This window comes from Bactrocera neohumeralis, chromosome 2, assembly GCF_024586455.1.
Source record: "Bactrocera neohumeralis isolate Rockhampton chromosome 2, APGP_CSIRO_Bneo_wtdbg2-racon-allhic-juicebox.fasta_v2, whole genome shotgun sequence".
Lineage (NCBI taxonomy): Eukaryota > Metazoa > Arthropoda > Insecta > Diptera > Tephritidae > Bactrocera > Bactrocera neohumeralis.
In genome coordinates, this window is record NC_065919.1 from 50,629,217 (window position 1) to 50,651,703 (window position 22,487).

Sequence of the window (22,487 nt, forward strand, 5' to 3'; positions counted from 1 at the left end):
GTTGGTAGCGCTTGCCGCGAGAGTTTGCATAAAAAACGAATGTACCGTAAATGTAGCTATCACTGCAACGCCTATTTGTATTATTTACGCTGTTAAACTGTACATAACCACTTCGTCATCAGTCGGCACTAGTGTCCGTCCTTCAGATGCACTTTGTAGTTCTACTATTGGTTTCTTACACATTAAGCTCTAAATTGTTAAATTTATATATATATATATTGTGTATGTATGTATGTGTGTGTGTATGCGTGTGTCTATGTGTTGCTTGCTGGTGGCAAAATGCTTCTCACATCATCTGTGTTAATTTGTTCGCCTTAAGTGCTAACATCTATCGTTAATCATTTACGGTTTTGTATTTTAGTTTTATTATAAATTTTACATAACTTAATTTCTTGTTATTTCTTTACAATTCATTACAATCCAATACCACTACAGCTGGCTTTACGAACCCTAATAACGGTGCAGCAGTTGCACAACGCCAACACACAAACAAAAAATTATGCACTTTTATTTTCATTTTTCATTTTTCATTTTGCTCACTTTCTTTGTAGTACTTTCTCGCTTTTCACTCGTTTTTTAGTGCCATGTATATGTGTGTGTTTGTATGTATATGTATATGTGTTTATATATAAATTTCTTTCATTTTATATAATTGAAATAAAATTTTGTAATTGTTGTTGCCTGTGTGTGTGTGTGTGGCAAATAAACTAAATGTATGTATGTTAAAGCTTATCAGCCAATGCTTTCTTTGTGGGGGAGAAGTTTCTCAAATATAAATTAAAAAAGTAATTGTATAATCATTACAATAGTAGCATTACTCTACGCCACTAACTTCACTTTCGCACGACATTTGCCAAAAAGCTCCGCCTCAGCGTACAACTCTTGTAATTACAATTGTGTATACATATGTATATATACACTTATATAAATGTATACATATGTACTAATGCATATAAAAGGGCTGATAAACTGCAACATTGCTAGTTTGCATTCTTGCAAAATATATGCGCTTTGCTTACATTTAAACATAATAATAGTAATTATGTAATTTAATCTAAATTATCTTGGAAAATCAACTTAATGTAACCGGATGAACCGTCCAGTGGCGTCGCACAGAAGGGACAAACCGCCTGAAAGCCATTCGTGCCATGTGGTATGTCAACATTGGCCCAGTACCTAGACGTGGAGAGAAGAAAACAAAATTATATAATTTTTTGTTCTATTAAAGTATAGGTTAGGGTTCATATTTTCAGGAAAAATGTCAAATCATTTTTATAATAAACCGTTAACTACGGCCACACCAAAAGTGCAAATTATTGCATTCATTATTTACAATCACAGCCAAAAGATGGCATTGTTAGTAGAAAGAGGTTTTTTCTGAACTTCATTAAGATTTCTTACATCTTGACCGATCGGCATACAGTCTGCCGGAAGTTCGAAAATAATGTGTTATACCAGAAATAGTAAGACTTTGTTCCTAATTTAAAAATTTTTAATTTATTCTTCAAAATTTATGTCGTCCCCCTTAAAGTAATCTCCCGTGTCCAAAACACTTACTGCTCTGAACAAATTGAAAGGTGAATTTTGTATATTTCATGTACTTTAAAGTAATCCCCTCCCTGCAATACACTTATGCCAACGAATTTTCCAGTCATCATAGCACTTAGAAAAATCCTCCGTCGTGATGGCCATAAGAGCCTTCTTCGATACAGCTTTTATATACTCAATTGAGTCAATACGGTCAAATACGGTATCCTCGGAGTTGCCATGTGAATTTGCTGAGTAGCCAGCAGTCACAGGGAGCTAAATCAGGCGAATACAGTGGTTGTGCCACGATATTGTTGGAAAAACTCACGAAGAATCAATGCAGTATATGACGGCGTATTATCGAGAAGCAAAAACCAAGAGTCGGTTCATAATCCCGGTCTCATTTTACGACAAGTTTCGCGCAAACGACGCATAGCGCTCAAATAGTATGCCTTGTTGATAGTTTGGTCGGTCGGAAGGAATTCGGATTCACCTCGATAATCGAAGAAAACTGTCCACATAACCTTGATTTTTGACCTGCTTTGACGGGGTTTTTCTTCTTTGGCTCACCTTTGCCACGATGTTCAACCGAATGATCGTCTATTTCCGGCTCGTAAGCATAGACCCAAGATTCGTCGCCAATAATATTACTTTTCATGACATCCTGGTAGTCGGAAGGTATTGTTTCACAGACGTTAACGCGACGCTGTTTTCTAAAAAAAATTTAGTGATTTTGGAATAAATCGTGCTTTCACATTTCTTAGGTCCAAATAATTTTTCAAAATGGTTTTACGGATTCTTCTGATATTCCAACGATGCGAGTAAGATTTCTGATTGTTAATCGTCGATTCTCAAGCACCAATTCCTTTATGTTATTGACATGTTGAGCATCAATTGATGTTGATGGCCGTTCTGGATGTGTTTCGTCGTGAACGCGTTTTCGACCTTCTCTGAATAATTTGTACCAATCTAAAAAACTTGCTCGCGACAAAACAATTATCACCGAAGACCTTTTCCGACCTTCCGAACGTTTCGGCATCAGAAATTTGATTCCGCACACAAAATTTAATTGAACTTCTTTGTTGAATAATTTCACTCATCGTAAAACCGTCGAATGCACATTATTTACTTCAGAAAGAGAAGCGTCTACTGAAAACTCATGATTATTTTGGTGTGACATTTGGCGCAGATGTCACTGACTGTCATACCAACCTAAAAAACTTACTACCTACTATTTTTTTGCCCATAATATTTATAGAGACTTTTTCTGACATAATCAATGTTCCTTCAGGCGTTCCTCAAGGTAGCCACCTTGGTCCAATTCTGTTCTTGTTATTTATTAACGACATATCATCTGTTGTTAAGTTTTCAAAAGTTTTATTATATGCTGACGATGTAAAACTTTTTAAAACATATACTTCAAACAGCGAAAGATGTCAGTTGCAAACAGACTTAAACAACCTAGTTTCTTGGTGTGATAGAAATGACATGCCATTGAACCTTAAAAAATGTAAAACGATGTGCTTTTCACGTAGAGCTGTAGACGCTCATACGCAATACAAAACTTTAGGTTGGAGCAAGTATGCAGTTTTGTTGATCTGGGAGTAACTATGGACCCCAAACTCAATTTTAATCTTCACGTATCTTCCACGGTTTTTAAAGCTAAAGGCGCTCTTAGTTTTGTTAAACGTTGGTCTAAAGAATTTAGAGATCCGCTTACCACAAAAATTCTTTTTACATCTCTGGTGAGGCCTATATTGGAGTATGCTTCTGTGGTTTGGAACCCTAGTTACCAAGTCCATTCGGATAAGTTAGAGTCCGTTCAAAAACATTTTTTACTTTTTGCCTTAAATCATTTGCATTGGGATTCCAGTTTAAATCTTCCCCCTTACATTAACCGTTTAAAATTTATAAATCTCCCGACACTCGCTAGTCGTAGGGAGATGCTTGGTATAATATTTCTTGTAAAACTCATGAATGGGTCAGTCTGTAGCCCATCTCTCTTATCTGATATTAATTTTAACGTTCCCGCTCGCCCTACCAGGCAGTTTAGACCCTTACTTTTAAAATTTTCTAGAACAAATTTTGAGTTAAACGAACCATTCCGCCGTATATGTCATGATTTCAATTTTCATTCCAGCACATTTGATCTAACAGACTCACTCTTTACCATTAAAAAAATTATTTTATCTACTCTTAACAAGTAACATTTAATAATTATAAACTTTAATCTAATTCTTAATTTCGGCTGTTGAAATTTTTGTTTCTGTAGCTAAGCAGCTTAAGATCGCAACGCTTAAAACTCTCTTGCCTTAATTAATTCCGCTCGTTCGCGGATTGCGCCCCTCGCGTCGGTTGGGCGGGAGGAGGGTAATCGTTGGGTATTATTATTATAATAAAAGTAAATTTTAACAAAACTCTGTGTCTGGGCACTTGAAAAAGTAAAAAATCACTTTATTCGGTGATTTATCGCATTTTCAGTAGTTTTCAACATAAACGTTTTATGGGGAGTGATTTTACCCATTTTCACAGAGTATGAACATATGCTAAAAATACCACCCTGTACCAAATTACTTGAGATAGTGCTTAGTTATGCCACTTTATATTATTTTGTTTAACGGCACTTTGTGGGAATGGCAATGTACCGATTCCGCCCATCTGCAATATCCCCCCTTGGGCGTACGTCAACAAAATATATTGATTTTTACCCAAATTATCGCTTGCAAAGACGGACAAACGGACGAAGGTGCAGACAGACGTGCGGATTTCACCTCGTCTCATCATTCTAATCTTTTATATACGTATTATAGTATAAGCTAACTGTTTGAAGTATTGAAGGAATCGTTTTCCATGATAGCCGGTGCCACTTTACCGAAATTGAACGTGATTGATTTTAAACGTGCAAAAACTTGTATTTCTACACAGTTATAGTTATATTAGGTTGGAAAATATCTTCCTTCCGCCTTTTTGTCTTTTGAATTTCGCGGCTATGTATAAAGCGCTACAGAGCTCGTATCTGGCAATACTATATATCTTTGAAAGGTCTTGACATAACCTACAAAACGACGCTATGCATGATTAGTTTGGATATTGCGTTCAACAGTTATAGCCTTGTAAACATGGAGTTCACTCACTAACGCCGAAATTCGCGCTATTTTAAAGTTTTCCTTCGTTAAAGGCAAATCCGTTTGAGGGGGGTATTATGAAATTGCCGTCTAGATGGAAACAGATTATCGAAGGAAACGGCGCATATTTGAACTAAATCCGATCACTGTAACACTTTTTATAAAGCATTGAATAAAGAGCAAAAAAGCGAAGCAAAAAGAGATATTTGACAACCTAATGAATTGGTGATGATATTCTGTAATATATATGTATGCTTACTTGACTGTCTTCTCAGTCGCCATGTGGCCACATGGATTAAAAGCGAACGTAGGTGCACCGACATCAACATAAAAGGCCGGTTCTAGACCCATACAAAGCGTAACGACCGGACCAACTTCGAGGCACATGGGACAGCGACGGGCGCCAGTACTCTTATCCTGGCCCCAATCATGATGACCTGCAAAACAAAGTTCAATTAGTCAAAAAAGAATTGCTACAGAGCGCCAGCGGTTACATACCCTGAACATGTCCACAGTTTAAGTACACATAAGGCTGATTCACTTGATCACCAATATTCACTTTTCTAGGTATAACTAAGGTATTCAAACCGACCGGACATTGCGGACGCCCAGCGTTGATTTCATCAATTAGCTTTTCTAAATCGCGCTTGGTCTGTAAGAATACAATGGAGATTAGTAAGGAAGAATTATATATATATATCAATCGTATGTCATATGCGAACCGGTGAATGTTGTAGGCCTTCGGCTGAACGCCAAAGCAGCGTGGCACCGCACAGATCGATCAGTGTGCCATCTTGCAGCACATTGGATTCATCGTAAATCTGTAAGACAACAAAAAATTGTTAATAGAATTTTACTATTTCAGTTAAAAATATATTTTAGATAATTACCGGCTGTCCCTTTTGCTGTGCCGATCTCGACTCGCGCAGACTGAACACATCGCCGCCGACGGAACATTCGCGCCAGAGTCCACACTTGGCATTGCCGCCGCAAAACTGACCCTTTGGATGCATTATTAGCACACCGTTTGTGGTGAGACCATCGATTTCGACATTATCCTGCCATTTTGTGGCCTTCTCCTGGACACAAAGGAATGTTTGATTATTAATGTTAACATTTAAGTGTTTTGAAAAATAAACTTACGCCCAGGAAAATATTTCTACTTGAGTCGAAGCCCGCGGCAAATATTCGCGCTTTGGATGCCTCACAGCGATTCACGAGTATTCGACATGCGAAACGCGATATTGTACTTTGCATGACTTTTGCATCTTTTTTATCACCGGGCAATGTATCCATAACAACAAAATCTATGGGGGACTCCGATGAGCGGCCAACCTTTGGAAATATGGAAAGATGGAGATAAGATTATATTTGAGAAAAAAATATTTCATTTGAATATAAATTTATCGCAATTATAGCTATGGAAAAATAATTAATCATTAAAAAATTTGATACTTATACCCTGAACCGGGTAAATTAAATTTGCACGTATGTTTGTAATACCCTGAACAAAACCTCGAAGACCCTATAGAATATATATATAAATAATCAGTATGAAGAGCTGAGTCAATTAAGACATGTCCGGCTGTCTGTACGCTCTCTGTGTAGACGCCAACTAGTTTCTCACTTTTAGAGATATCGATCGGGCATGCACCTTGAAATGAAATATGGTTATCTGTGGTACTAGATTCTAGCATAGAAAAATTCGCCAAGCCACCTGGCAGTTTCCGGATCGAAAAGACACCAACCAGTTCGATCATGTTGTGATAGACGGAAGACACGTTCCAGTGTTTTAGACGTACGTTCGTTCCGAGGACCTAACATCGACTCGGACCACCATCTTGTTGCAGCCAAAATACGCACCCGCCTCTGTGCAGCAAAAAACGCACGTCAACAAACACAAAGAAGGTTCGACGTCGAGAACCTGTAATCACAATAGTCAGCCAAACGATTTTCGACTCGACCATTGGTTTTCGGAAAATGCAATGCAATGCGATGAGGAGTGCCGTGTCGCAGCGGAGAAAAAGCAGACTGCCTACCTTGCAACGTTACGTTGGACCACAACACGTGCGGGATGGGATAGATACCGAGAGTTGAAGAGGATTCATTTTACACACAGAAAAAGAGAGAGAGAGAGCCGAAATGCGTGAATAAGAAGAGCTTGATAAGCTGGCCGACAGGGGTAATAAGAGGAAAAAATCAACAACCGACCAGATATTCACTATGCGCCAAATCTTGGAAAAGACCCGCAAAAAGAGAATCGACACGCACCACCTCTTCGTCGATTTGAAAGCTTGACAGCACGAAAAGGAGCTGCTTTTATGCCGCGATGTCTGAATTTGGTATCCCCACAAAACTAATACGGCTGTGTAAACTGACGTTGAGCAACACCAAAAGCTCCGTCAGGATCGGGAAGAACTTCTGCGAGCCGTTCGATATTAAACGAGTTTTAAGACAAGGCGACTCCCTTTCGTGCGACTTCTTCAACCAGCTGCTGGAGAAAATAATTCGAGCTGTAGAACTAAATAGAGAAGGTACCATCTTCTACATGTACACATGCGCTTGTACTTGTATAAGAGTGTACAGCTACTGGCGATGATATTGATATCATTGACCTGAACATCCACGCCGTTAGTTCTGCTTTCTCCAGACTGGATAAGAAAGCAAAGCAAATGGGTCTGATAGTGAACGAGGCCGAAATATCTCCTGTCATCAAACAAACAGTCGTCGCACTCGCGACTTGGCTCCCACAGTCATAACTTCGAAGTCGTAGATAATATCGTCTATCTTGGAACCAGCATTAACAGCAACAACAATGTCAGCCTCGAAATCCATCGCAGAATAATTCTTGACGACAGGTTCTACCTCGGACTGAGTAGGCGATTGAGAAGTAAAGTCCTCTCTCGACGAACAAAGACCGAACTCTATAAGTCATTCATTATTCCCGTCCTGCTATATGGTGCAGAAGCTCGGACGATGACAACATCTGATGAGGCGCCTTTACGAGTTTTCGAGAGAAAGGTTCTGCAGAAGATTTATGGTCCTTTGCGCATCGGTAACGGCGAATACCGCAGTCAATGGAACGATGAGCTGTACGAGATATACGACGGCATTGACATAGTGCAGCGAATTAAAATACAATGGCTACGCTGGCTAGGTCATGTCGTTCGAATGGATGAAAACATTCCAGCTCTGAGAGTATTCGACGCAGTACCCGTCAGGGGAAGCAGAGGAAAAGGAAGACCTCTACTCCGTTGGAAAACCAAATGGAGAAGGACCTGGCTACACTTGGAATCTCCAGAAAGGCTGGTCCCGCCAGTGTCGATTTAATATACATAATCTAATAAAAGGAGGCATTTCACATGCGAGGAGAATGTCAGCAGATTTCAAAACCGCACCATGAAAGCATTTATTGTAATCATAAATTTATATTGTATCTGGAAATAATGACGACAGATAGGAGGCAAAATTTGCGATTTATAAATAGTTGAAATCAATATAACAAAGAAAAAAAAAGAAATAAATATGATGACGATAAAAAAAATTTTGACAAAGAATATTTTCCGAGAAATATATCTGCAATTATATATACTTAGGGAATGTATATGTATTTATGTATGCTCCTCGGATATGCTATGATTGTCACTGACGTGTGTCACACTGACAATGTCATCCAATGACGACGATTTACAAGCAGATCAGCGTCGTGCATAGGTACTCCTACCTGTACTTGACAACAAGAAATATTACACAAGTGTTGCTTACCACAAACACACAAACATATTAACTCCACACACGCAGAACATCTGACGCACAAGGCTGGGGAGACCAGACAGTTGGCAACATGGTTGGGCTAACTAATGAAATCGATATGTTTGCATTGAATACGCAACAGTTCTCAGTATGGAATATTGACAGACTGCCATTATGTATGTTGGCATGCGTGTAACGGTAGAAAGTATGACATAGTAACATTTTCTATTTGCTTTGATAATATCTCTTCACACAAGCATACTATTTGTACGTATGTATGTATATTGTGAAAAAAGAAATCAAGAAAAAGTTTGGTTATGGACATTTTCTGCGGGCTCTAACACGTCGTTTGGGGAAGGTGTTGTTTAGCAATTAGGCCAAGTTGTTGTTGTGCTTGAAGAAGACATTACTTTGCCTTACTTAATTAAATAAAAAAGAAATTTCGATTAAAATTAAAATTACCTTTTAAAAGTCATCCAATTTTTGTAGAATTTCATATTTATTAGAACTATGTTGCCTACACTTAGGCGTATTAGTAAAAAATATGCAGGCTTTTCGATAATATTTTAACATTGCTAGTGAGTAAGTAATGGATATTTTCTTTTTGTAATACTAAGCGTATACACCCGGATAATATCTGAAACGCAGAGGGAATTTCTATCACCTTATGATTGCCTGATAATGACGTCGGAAGTGGAGTCCTAAAAAGTAAACGGCTATCTCTCCGACCTTTCTCGCTTTCTCGCTGCACGGATCCTAACACTCGCCACCACTAAATCCACAGCGACCATATTCATTAACTGAACGAAGGAATACAGACTTGACCTTAATATTGCAGTCGATGCCGTTAAAATTCCGACTATCCATAACATTGAGGTTTTAGGTCTGACATTCGACAGAATGTGCTCCTTCACTCCTCACACGACAGCGGTTATTGCCAAATCATAGAGCCGCAACAAAATCCTTAAGTCGCTAACCGGAAGCACTTGGGAAGCGTAGTTGACAACTTGCAAGGCAATCGACCGGCCGATATGGTCGCCTGGATGCAAGAAAAGAAGACGAGGAAGCTATAGACATGTCAGAACACTGCACTCCGGACTAGTGAGATCCGAATGCTCCCAGTTAAGGAGCATAATGAACTCCACTCTAAGCAGTTTGGGTGCTGGGCAGCTAGAGTGCATTCATAGAAATCGTTCTAGGAGCATCAAGAGGTCCTTGCTCAACTACGTCGACGGCATAGAACAATACGTCGGCCACTCTTCGGGCATAACGAACTTCAGACATGCACTGACCGCCTTACACATTGCACCTTCACCGATTCTCTCTCAGTGAATAGCCTGCTTGGAGTCAAACCACCATCCATTGCAAACGAAGTTCGAGGAGCCGCAAGAATCGAGAGTGACCCTAACGCAGCTTGTTCTGGATATTGTAGCAGGTTAAACTCCTACTTATCCAGAATCGACCCCGACGACATATCAAATACATATATGTCCAGAGTGCAACGAGTCCCCGCTTGACTCTAATCACCTCTTTGCATGCCCAGCTAACTCTACACATCTGACACTCGTCTTCTGATGATCTCATCACGTCAAAACAGCACGTCTCCTGGGACTACTATTGGATGACTTACAACTTATCTGAACCTTACCATCCTAACGGGGACTAGATAACCGTTACAACAACATGAATCACCGCTGCCAAAGCATAGGTGGAATCAGAGTTTGATTATTAAAATTTATAGAAAGTCTCATCTCGGTAAAGTTGTAGAAAGACACTTTCAGCAACATTTTCCCGTCTTCACTAGACAACGGTTGAAATATTTCGGTAGTCTTACTTATATTCGTTGAACAAGGCGACAGGGAACTAACTAACCGAAACGAACTTTCTTTCGGCGAACATTTTCAGTTTTAACATGAAACATTTTTTCATAAAAACCTCAAATGATTGCAGACTTTTTAATTTAAATTTCGCGATATATGTTTTTTCTAGGTTTGTATGATCATCAGTGCTTGAGAATCGATGATTAAGAGTTAGAGATCTTACTGGCTTCGTTGGAATATCAGAAAGATCAGTGAAAACCATTTTGAGAGATAATTTGGACCTAAGAAATGTGAATACATGAAAAACAGAGTCGCGGTAACGTCTGTGACACAATGCTTTCCGACTACCAGGATATCATGAAACGTATTAACACTGGCGATGGGTCTTGGATGGATGCTTACAACTCGGAAACAGAAAAGTAAACAGCAAAGATGAGTCGAAGCTGAAAAAACCACGTCAAAATAGGTCAAACATTAAGGTGACAGTTTTGTTCGACCGACCAATTCCTTCGACCGACCAAACTATCAGCAAGGCATACTATTTGAGTTTAATGCGTTGTTTGCGCGAAGCTTTTAGTAAAAAGAGGCCGGGATTAAGGGCCGACAACTCTTGGTTTTTGCACCACGCTAATGCACCGTCACATACTGCATTGAGTCTTCCTGAGCTTTTCGCCAAATTTTCAACCAATATCATATTCGCCTGATTTGGATCCGTGTGACTTCTGATGAATGTTAATTACATCAGTTTAAATTTTTTTTTTTGCAGAAATCACCTAACCCTGATGTTTGGGTTATTCATGCTTCTCTTTAAAATTAATTTTGTGAGGGTTCTATATGTATGTTTACCCTATACTCTGTCTGGACTAAACACTTATCGATATATTAGCGATTTCTCTCGATAAAACTTTATTTTTATTACTGCTTTAGATGACAATAGCAAACTTTGTGGTTTCTAAAATAGTTTTTGAAGATTGTTAAGCTTGATGACTGCTTTGTAGAAGTTTCATTTATATTAGAATTTAGAATTAGAATTTAGAATTCATCGAGGGAATTTAAACCAGAATCAATAAAATTTTAAAACAGTAATGATTCCCTGCCCTTTTGTCATAAATTTGTAGTACATGTCTATATATATATACATATATACATAGTTGCCAGTTATATTTGTAAAAATGTTCGCCAATGCAAACAAGTTAAAAATTGAATAAATAAGGCGAGTACAAAAGACGACACAAAAGATATTTCTGCCATTTTTATTGATGGCAAAAAAACAAAATAAACTAGTGAAACAGGAACAACGGTAATATAATTTCTCATTCTATTAGTAACAGTAAACACAATAAAGTGCACACTTAACAATAATTGAATACATAATCAAATGAACTGTTGGAAATTATATTGTAGGCATCACACTCACCGTCGCTCTATGCAAGTTTGTAACTTAGTGGAAAAATATATATCTTAATTTGCATTGAACTTAACCTCTGCTCAGGTGAAATTTATAATAATATAATTTGTGCATATAATTACTAATATGCTTTTTATTATAAAAAGTTGAAGGGCATTTCATAAATTTTTTAAAAGAGCCAAAGTAGCATTTCAAGGTCTGAAATTTTTTACAGCTTTGTGTTACAATTTAAAATTTTATTGACAATTTTTGCAATGTGTTTGGGAATTTAAGAAAATATCAGCAATGGAGCTTAGTAGTAACTGTTCTCAATTTGTCATACTTTCAATCAATTAACTAATTGCACTATTAGTAAGGGGTGATGCAAGTAAGGGTGCTTTTTGACAGATCACGCGTAAGTCGTGTCAAGCTGTCATGTTATTTTCGTTCAGTATTGATTGGCATTCCATCATGGCAAGACTTAGGAAAATTTACGCAACTCCATCACCCATCTTGAGACCAGGCATTCATTATTAGATAATATTCGACCAAATAGACCACGTCCAGCACGCAGTGAAGAAAATATAGCCGACGTAGCGAAGAGTGTACACGAAGACCGTGGAGAATCGATTTGGCGCCGCTTCGCTCTATGGGCTGTTGAAAAGTTCCAAGAACGTTTTCAAGCCAAATTTTGTTCAGCGATGAGGCCAATTTTTAGCTCAATGGGTATGTAAACAACCAAATTGCCGTATTTGCGACGAAGAGCAACCTTAAGAAATTCAAGAGCTGCGATTTTTTCTAGAAAAAACAACGGTTGTACATATGTGGTTTGTAGGCCGGTGGAATCATCGGTCCAAATTTCTCAAAGAATGATCTTTCGAATGAGAATAAACAATCCCCATTAAATTTGAAGTTTATGTGATTTATCTTTAAAAAAGTAAGAACCTCGAAATGGATCAGCCTTTATATGCGGTATAAGCTTTAAATTAAAGGTTATAAGTCATGGAGGTACGAAATTACCGCCCTGGAAACCCACGAGGCTCAAGGAGGTTGAATTAATAATTAGGGAGCATACCGAGTACCTGGAAGTAATATGTATCACCTAAACATGCATTGATTTACAACACAGTGTTAGTGTTAGTCAAGTTAACTTTGTTTTACAGTTTTGGTGTGGAGAACCGCTGTCAGCAAACTCTCACACAGAAAACCGATGGAACGGATATAGCGACTCAATATTGCATTGCAGTAGAAAGCGCTGCAGAAAATCAGCTGCAAGATAGGCGGCGCTAGGTGAAATCTCCACGGGAACCTTCGGGCATAGCTCTATAAGCAGAAGGTTGCTGGGTAAAATCTACCACATGCCTTTACGCTTTATTTGGGAGAGAAGGTTTGAAGTCACGCTAAAATAAGGCGGAGGGCGAAGGAGCATGCGACTCGCCAGCGGAACTTATAACGTGTATAGTACACAGACGGATTATGGAAAACAGCTAATGGAGTGGGAGGCGGACTATATTGTTTGCTGGCTGGATCTCAGGGAACCCTTCAAGCTATTTGCAGGACCTTCCAGGCGAACGTATTGAATGAGCAGGAAAGCGAGCGAGATAGCTAATAATGCAGGAAACTGCAGCAATTAAGGCAATACTCTCATGTGGCATTATATCAGAGAAAAGCAGGGAGACGGTATATGTAGAGGCTGTCAGTAACCGCCTGCATATATACTGGGTTCCAGGCTACGACTAAAATCTGGGAAACGGATTAGCTCATTAAATTGGCTATCGAACAGATCTGGACGTGATGAAATGCCTTAAGGACAGACAGGATCGCCAAGATCATATGCAAGAGCCTCGTAGGAAAACTTGCGCGCTTTTTAATCACAGGATCTCGAAAGGACTGCAGGACGGTTATTGGCCTAATGACAGGTCACATGCTACTGACATCACATGGCGAGTCGGATGAACAACATTATTACGATGACGCATGTACAAGTAGTAGTTGTAGCAAAGTAGACGCTGGAACAGCTCCTCTGCTTATGTTCGGCCTTATCTAGAACTCGTCTTAGATAACTAGCAGCTTCGCAGTTCAAAGGACTAGGATGAAGTATCAAAAATAGAAATCAAGTCTTTCTTAAAGTTCGTAAAAAGTATTGACATCCTGTTTGACAACCCGTAGTGTCTAGAATATTGCTGCCGCCAGCGCAACAATTAAAGAAGACCGAAATCAGTCTCTCACACGTCGTATTCAAGCGTTGGGCATCTCTGTGACATCGTTGTGGCGAATTTTGCGAAAAGATCTTGGCCTACATCCTTACAAGATCAAATTGACGCAAGAACTGAAGCCGCTTGACCACCAGAATCGTCGTATGTTCGTGAATTGGGCTGAGCAACAATTTGAAAATGATTCGGATTTTCATCGAAAAATCTTCTTCAGCGATGACACTCATTTCTGGCTGAATGGCTTCGTCAATAAGCAAAATATGTGTTATTGGTCAGGCAGCAATCCACACGTACTTCATGAGTTACCAGTACAACCCGAAAAAAATACGGTTTGGTGCGGACATTTGACCGTTTTTCTTCCGTGACGATCAAGACCGACACGCTAATGTGAATGGGAATCGTTACCGCTCAATAATAAACGAATATTTTTGGTCCGAAAGAATTTCATTGATATCCCTTTTGTAGCGCTCTTATGGAAAAACCCGTTATATATGTAAATACTTTATAGGGTCTCCGTCAAGTAGCAGGAAGCTGGCTGTAACAAACATCGTGGCAAATATAAATATTTAAGCTCTAATATTATTCCAAGCTAAAAATAGGAAAATACTTGAAGGTTAAGACCATTACACTCGCAAGGGCTTAAACAATGTCTCAGAATTCAACAGAATTTTGATGATCTACATTTAACAACACTTTTTTTATGAATTCTTGGAAGTTGCTTTTGTGTTCCTGACAAACAAGTTATCGCTGTAATCCCTTCATAGTATTATAAACACCACTTAGATAGGGTGCCACACTTTAATAAAGTAATCTACGTGCTCTATGTGCTCTTACCTGAAACATATCCGTTTCCGTGTCTTCTTTGTATTCCACGATGACAGCTTGATTGCGTGACAGTGTGTACGAAATTGAATGCTGATTGGCATCTAATATAGCTTTCGATGTCTGTGGCGATTGGACGATATAGTGTTTGGAACGTTTCACACCGTTCGGCTCTGTACGTTTGTAAAGTACGAATTTTGAACGTCTGCGACCGCGATCACCTTGCGGTAAATAACCATTATAGCTGTAATGGCAGGCAAATAACAGATAATGGCATATTAGTTACAGTTGCTTGTAGTACTTATGTATATATGTATGTATAAATATGGAGTTGACAATAAGTGCTTGGAGCTTTTAAGGCGCATATTATTACAAATTATTGAGCAACAAAGCAAAACGGTTTATAAAAATACGAAGTACAAAAAGCTTAAATAAGTAAATACGGTAAACACATATATTTCTAGGAAACGCAAATGCACTTTAGCGGTTTGAAGAATGTGTAGCGATTTAAAGGCAATGCCACTTAAGCTTATCACCGCCGAACAAATAAACGCGTGTGCAGCAATCTACAGTATTTACTCGTGTTGATTTTTCGTTTTTTTTCTCGTTTTTTGAGTATTTAAAATTTTTACTTTTAACCACGTGTTTTTAAGGCAAATAATTAAGTGAGAAGTGCTTATTAGGAGGTATTAGATAAATATATGTTTAACTATTTACTTAAGTACCAGATAAAAATGTTGTTCAGGATCATGTGTTTTGAAGTTGTAACTCTTTAAATGTTTGGCCTATTTGAGACTCTTATAAAGTCTAATTATAATTATTTCATAGATTATATATTTTAAATGTGATTAAGAGTTTTGAAGTAGAACAAATGGTAGTATGTTGAAGTGCTTGTCAAAAAATTTCAAGTATACAATAATCTAATGTCGAAAAGGATTGATAATAGTATTAAATTTCACTAATATTCCACGAAATAAACGAATTTAATTGACCGTCTTCAATAATACCATCAAATGTTGCCTACCTTTCGGCGCCATTACGAAAACCTGATTAAAAGACAAGTAAATAATTCGACTTCATCTAAAAACGAACACACTTCGGGTAACGTGCGTATAATGTTATTCTGGTGCTCAGAAATTAGTGACGATTTTCATATGAAAATATAGCTTTTGTTACATTGAAACCTATATAAATCAAAGTTTTGAGCTTTACACAGGAGTAATAATTCAACAAGGTCAAAAAATAGTTCTAGTAGAGTAAAAAAATATTTATTTGAAACACTTTTCAGTTCTAAGAAAAAATATCATGCCTATTTTTTATGTCTGCAGAGTAAATGCGTTGTATTCGAAAACAAAGTTATCATTATTATTCTAATAGCAATCCTTCTCAGATAAAAAAACAACTATACCAACGATTATTTCAAACTCCAGAGCATTCATATTTTAGCTAAAGACCTGGCATAATTTCTTAAAAGATTACATGGATTTCACGACTCCAAAAAATCGAAGTTTTTTATTGTCTTATTTCATTCGATAGTATCTCCAGAATATTATCCTACATTTTCAAGTTGATCTGAGTGATAGTTTTGGAGATACAGCCGTGAAAACGCTAGACATTTTTCCGGAACTGAGTTTTCAAATTCGATTGCCAAGATTTCTCGCGAAAATCGGTTGAGTGGATTTTATTGAAATTTTGCACAAGTCAAAAAGGTCATAAAATCTAGTTTATGATTTTAATTAAAACGCGTCTTGTTTTCGTTTTTTGTCTTTTGATTGCACTGTAAGAAGTGTCTCCTAGACCACAGTGTGACAGTAGATAAAATCGGATGATAATTCCACCCACTCCCCATATAACGGTACTGTTAAAAACTACTTAAAGCGCGATAAATCAATAACTAAATGCACGAGAGATTAAATAAATTTCACCGCCGAGATACTATGAAAGGGCTTTAAAGGAATCGAGGTCAAACTTCGACGACAAGCGTGCCACCGATCACTCTTAGATGAAAAGAGATATATCAGAACATGCTGGACCGATAACAGTGTAATGTCTCTACAAGAAATTTGTATAAAAACACGTTTTGGCTGACTTGCAAGAGGTATACATAACTCTTCAAATCGCCCTAAACATTATTCATTCGAAAAAATTCAAATTATAAAAATAAATGCAGAGAATTCAGCATTAATCCACACTAAATACACCACCAATATTGTTTTTGATTTTCAAATTCAAAAAGTGTTATTCTAAAGCTAATAATCCACACAATCGCTCCAAATTTGCTCACACAATTTTTGGGCGGCGAAAGCCTTTCCAATTGGAAATATTGTGTTTCAGCCACTTTTATTTATGAAAATTGCCGCCAATTATAAATAGACGCAGAGCGACATGTAACAACATTAATTCGCTTAAATTATGTGCAACGGCGACCGAAATGCGTCTGATGAGTAGATACACCATCAACACCGCTATGGCCAGCAGCACGAGCGTCGAATGCTGTTGGCCTGTTGAAGCGTCGAATAAATACACACAATACGAGTACATATTTCTTCTCAACTAATTCGTACGTAAATATACGCAGCACACTACACCCTCCGGTCGCTGCCGCCACCGCCACCGCCTCCACCGCAGCACAACACCTACCGACATGACCGACATCATGTTGACGCTTGTGGTACGTGATAGCGGCGCTGTGCCCTGTTGCTGTTCCCCGGTCTATTTTATTTTATGGCATAAGTTTCGGTGTTAACGAACTCTGTGTGGATTCGTCAAAAATAGATAAACGATTGCAGATTGTGTTGTGGCGCGGCAGCGGCGGCTCCTGATGCTGTGTCTACTGCGCTGTTGTTGTTGCTGGTAGTAGTATATGGTATATTGTTACTTTTGCCACTATGTAGTTGTGGCCGCCGTAGTTGTTGCCCCAACTTGTGTAAGCGTGTGCGTGAACGCGGACCAACCGCCGTGGCCCTTGCGCTGTTGCGCCTTCGTCAGCATTTATTTGATGCCGTCCATTCTAGGAATAGCACATTTCTGAATGCATACCTACGTACTCGGTCGCTTTTCTTTTAGCTTGTTTAGAAATTGTGGACATTTTTATCTCGTGAATACCCACTCAGCTCTGTACAGTTAGGTATTCGAGTAAGTGTTTGTGAAGAGTCCGAAAATATGCGGCAGTTATGAAATGGGGCACAAATAGTCGGATCTATCATTCGACATACATCTTCTTTACTTGTGTAGACAGCGCTTACGCGGTTATAGCCGAGTTAACGACAGCGCGCCAGTCGTTTCTTCTTTTTGCAATACGGCGCCAAGCGAAGGCAGGTCCTTCTCCACCCGGTCTTTACAACAGAGTGGAGGTCTTCCTCTTTCTCTGCTTCCCCCAGCGGGTACTGCGTCGAATACTTTCAGAGCTGGAGTGTTTTCGTCCATTCGGACAACATGACCTAGCCAGCGTAGCCGCTAACTTTTAATTCGCTGAACTATGTCAATGTCGTCGTATATTTCATACAGCTCCTCCTCCATCGAATGCGATATTCGCCGTGGCCGATGCGCAAAGGACCATAAATCTTTCGCAGAACCTATAGACGAAATTATCTACGACTTCGAAGTTATGGCTATTAACAGTGACGTGGGAGCCCCGACGCTTTGTCGTCCTACAGACGGGTACTTGCTATGCGGACTTCTTTATGGTCGGGCAATGAAACGTCTGCTCCACCGTCAACGATTGGGGAAGCGGGTTCGCCATCTCTTGATATTATGCCTTGACTGCCATTTAGCAGGCTGAAGAAGTGTTCCCTCCATAATTTTAGTATACTCTGGGCATCGGTTATTAGAAATTTTGACATACCCATCAGGAAAATAGAAACTAGTTGAGAGCTAATGGGAATTTTGCAAATTGGTAGCAGTTTAAGGTAGTCTCTATATGATTTTCACTAATTCAAATTCTCGGCTACTTTTTGCAACAATTGAAGCCGTACATCAACAATAACTAAACACTAAACTACTAAACAATGGCTTAAAGATTATCACCACTTTAACTGCAATAATTTTGTTTATTAACGTAAGCCAAAAGTGAGCTTCATCGCTGAACAAAGTTTTCTTGTGAAAATCGGAATCGGTGGCTATCTCGTTATTGGCTTAGTCTATTATGAAATGGCAAATCAAACTGAGTATAAATGAAGTTACAGCCATCAAAAAGACCACTGGACCTTGTATCACACAATCTTACATATAAGATGCATGTTTGGAAGGCAGAGTCTGTATATATATTTACATATAAGAATTTCTTTAAAAATTGTAAACCAATACCGATTAAATCTCAGAAGCCATTTTCATAAATTTTCAGATTACAAAAAATGTGAAATACTTGAGGAACTAATGGTTTCCTTTGCATATCCACACGAGAAGAAATACATAAGTCAGTACGTTGTTCAACACTGTAGAGAAAATAACCGAAAGTTACTTTTGACATAAATCACGAGTTGACTCTGGGTCCACTACAAGCCATCTTCGACAACCAATATTTCATGAACTGTCATCAAGTTTTGGTACAAAAGCGCATGAAGCAAGAGCTAAGAGATGTGCTTTTCATCCGCGGAAACCAAAATTTGCATGTTCTAGAGAAAACTTGTGAACTTGGGGCAAAAGTCGCAAGGACGGTACACGATCAAATCTAAATAGAGTTATCGCCAATGTATGATTTACAGAACTGGAACGAACCGTATTTATTTCCAGCCAAGAATTATCGTCTCAATAACATTCACCTAAACTGTTTGGATCATATTTTAATTGCTTTTAACAGCTCTGTAAGAGTTGTAGGGCATTTTAGTCAGTATTCCAAAAACAAATGATGTAAAGAATTCGGTTAAATTTGATGCCTTCAAATGAAATATTCAAATACATATGTATGTATGAATGTATTCTGAGTCATCTTTCATGAAACTCGATTTCCAAGTTGGAAGGTTGAAGTCATATTGTTGCATTTTTCAAGGTTTCGCCCAAACAACTGTGTCATGTTTGTATATATTTATTTTTTACATATTTTGTGGAAGTTTTGCAATTTGAACCCAATAACATTTGGCCCAGGTGACATTGGTAATGAAACGTAAGATCCAAAGGCATAATATTGATGACGGAGATATTATTCGTCATAGATATATGAATGTAGTTAACATTTACTATAAATAACAGCAGAAGTTTAGACGATCTGATCGATTTTGTGAAAATAATATTGGTTGAACTGTTGATGTAGACCTTCATTAAGATAGATAACCCCTTATTTTATGAAGGCGGAAGAGTTTGTCTGTACTACTTCACGATAGTGAAAAATTTCACGTTCGGCTCAAATTCAATTGACTTTACTGCACAAACTCGAGTTTAAGGCTCTTACGATTTTCGTGTTTACGGACCTCTAAGTCTATTTAGAACAATTTTTAAATGATGGATGGATGGATGACTGCCGAAATATTTAAGACTGTTAGAGTTCAACTATTTCAAAGATACATATTTTACAAAGATTTTGTGAAGTTCTCAAAGGAAAGTATTCAAAATTCGGCCATTACGAGGTCATTTCCGGCAAGCCTTCGAAAAAAGGTGTGTTCTCGTCAACCGCAAATACAGGTTGATATTAAATAAACACATATTTTATTTAAAACCATTACTAGGTATTGGACAAAAGAAAAACAAAAACGATGATGAACATTTTTCAATTTTTCTTTCGTAACTTAAAAAACACTTTGTAAATTAACGGCTTTTTCAATAAGAGCGTTACAAAAGTTAGGGATATCAATGAAAACCTTTATTCCTGTGATGCCATTATGTATGGAACTCGATTGATTTTGCATGGCCACCACGGGAAAGCTTGGAGAAGTCCAGACGCTGAACCCATTTTCGATGGTTTGCAAGCATAAATCGGTCTATGCTGCGGCAATTTTACGTTCGATATTTGTATGAAGTTCTTCAATCGTCGCTGGCTGACTCGACTTAGCCCTCAGGAAATAGTTTAATGGCGTCAAATCGCACGACCGAGGCCATTCGTGGCCATTTCGTGAGATAACACGTTAATCAAACTTGGTTTTCAATAAATTGATTGTGACATTCGCTATGTGGCTTGTGGCGCCGTCCTGTTGAAACCGCATATTGTTCAAGTCAATATCATCCAAATCGCGGAAAAATTATTCGGTTATCATTAAGCGGTAGCGATATTTTGCTTATTGATGAAGCCATTCAGCCAGAAATGAGCCTAATCGGTGAAGAAGATTTTTCGATGAAAATCCGAATCATTTTCAAGTTGTTGCTCAGCCCAATTCACGAACATACGAGGATTTTGGTGGTCAAGCGGCATCAGTTCTTGCGTTAATTTCATCTTGTAAGGATGTAGGCCAAAATCTTTTCGTAAAATTCACCACAAGGACGTCACAGAAATGCCCAACACTTGAGAACGAAGTGTGAGAGTCTGATTTGGATCTTCCTCAATTGATGCGCTAGCGGCAGCAATATTCTCGACACTTCTTTGTCTCACTGGCATGGGAACACTATATACTGTGCCTGTGGATTCAAATTTTACCACTAGACGCTAAACTAATGATCTGACTGGACCATAAATGGGACGTAGTGCTCTTAAAGTTGAGGCCACTGACTCGGAATTTAGGCAGTCAATTTTAATAATTTCGACTCGTCGTTGGATCCTATATCTTTCCATTATGAAATGGCAAACCTTACTGAAGAGAAATGACAAAAAGGCAGGAAAAATATGGCGTCGTTTGCGGTTCCAATCGAACACTTTTGTAGCGTCGTTTTGAAAAACCCGTTATATTTCGAAGACCTGTGTAAAATTTCATTAAGATCGGTTGAGTAGTTCGCAAGAAATCTTGATACCCAATTTTGAACCCGACCGTTCCGAAAAAACGCGTTTAAAGTTTTAAAATGCATATATAGCTGTATTTACAAAACTGTCACTCGGAATAACTTCGGCGTTTAGGATAATATTTAAGAGATGTTATAAAATTAAATGAGACAATAAATTTTTTTTTTTTTTTTGAAGCCGTGAAGTTTATTCATCTCCTTAATGCTTAACACCAGAACTGCCTATAAATTCGAGTTAGTTTCTTCTGAGAAATGTATGAGGCTTAGCCACTTTTTAACAGTTTTTCTTAGAATGACTCGCTCATTTCTGAGATGCTTTTTAGGATACTGGGTAACTATATAGGGACAAACTTCATTGAAGGAATTGCTATTGTAAAGAATAAATATGAAATTCAATAGCTCCAAAGATATTTTGTTAAAATTATAATTTTTTAAGTTGTAACTATTTTCTAGACATATTGGTATTGAAATTAGTACAAAGCGCAGAATACTTTTGTACATTAGTGTAAGAGACTTACACTCCCCTTTAGAAAAAGGTCTTAAACTTTTAACTCAAAAATGAGATATGTCTACAATATGAAAAGTATATGAAAATATACGAACAACCCCCAGATATGGCAAATAAAGAATATACATATCTATAGTATATATACATAAATACATACATATACACAGCGCTAAAGACTTTACAACAAGATTGCTCTCGCGATAACAGTGAAACATTATTAAAAGTTGTAAGTTTTGCGCGCCAAAAAATTATTTGCGGCCTCCCTTTTGGTTAACTGATGACAGACGCATGCTCCTCCCCGCAGCACGACTCCTCAAGCACCACAACGGTTTGTTGGATTTACAAGTGCAGCGAGTGAGTATTTTATTAATGATGTTATTAGTTTTAATGGCTTGACATTACAACTGGAATTATGGTTTTATTTTAGTGTGGCTTTTAATTATAGTGCGTGGTGCTGTATGAGGAGGCAAG

The 22,487-nt window shown here is 38.1% G+C and overlaps 1 protein-coding gene across 2 annotated transcripts in view; it reads right to left on the minus strand.

Annotated features, from left to right (window-relative positions):
* Positions 1–341: 341 nt before the first annotated feature.
* Positions 342–22,487, minus strand: part of LOC126767704 (protein pellino) — a 116,650-nt gene continuing 94,504 nt past the window's right edge. For both annotated transcript variants that reach the window (XM_050485249.1, XM_050485250.1), the window contains exons 4-10: positions 14,660–14,891; positions 5,796–5,987; positions 5,543–5,731; positions 5,375–5,473; positions 5,151–5,304; positions 4,912–5,089; positions 342–1,176 (exon numbers count right to left, since the gene is read on the minus strand). In XM_050485249.1, coding sequence (XP_050341206.1) covers positions 1,050–1,176; positions 4,912–5,089; positions 5,151–5,304; positions 5,375–5,473; positions 5,543–5,731; positions 5,796–5,987; positions 14,660–14,891 — 1,171 coding nt within the window. In that variant the 3' untranslated portion in view covers positions 342–1,049. The remainder of the gene's footprint in view (positions 1,177–4,911; positions 5,090–5,150; positions 5,305–5,374; positions 5,474–5,542; positions 5,732–5,795; positions 5,988–14,659; positions 14,892–22,487) is intronic.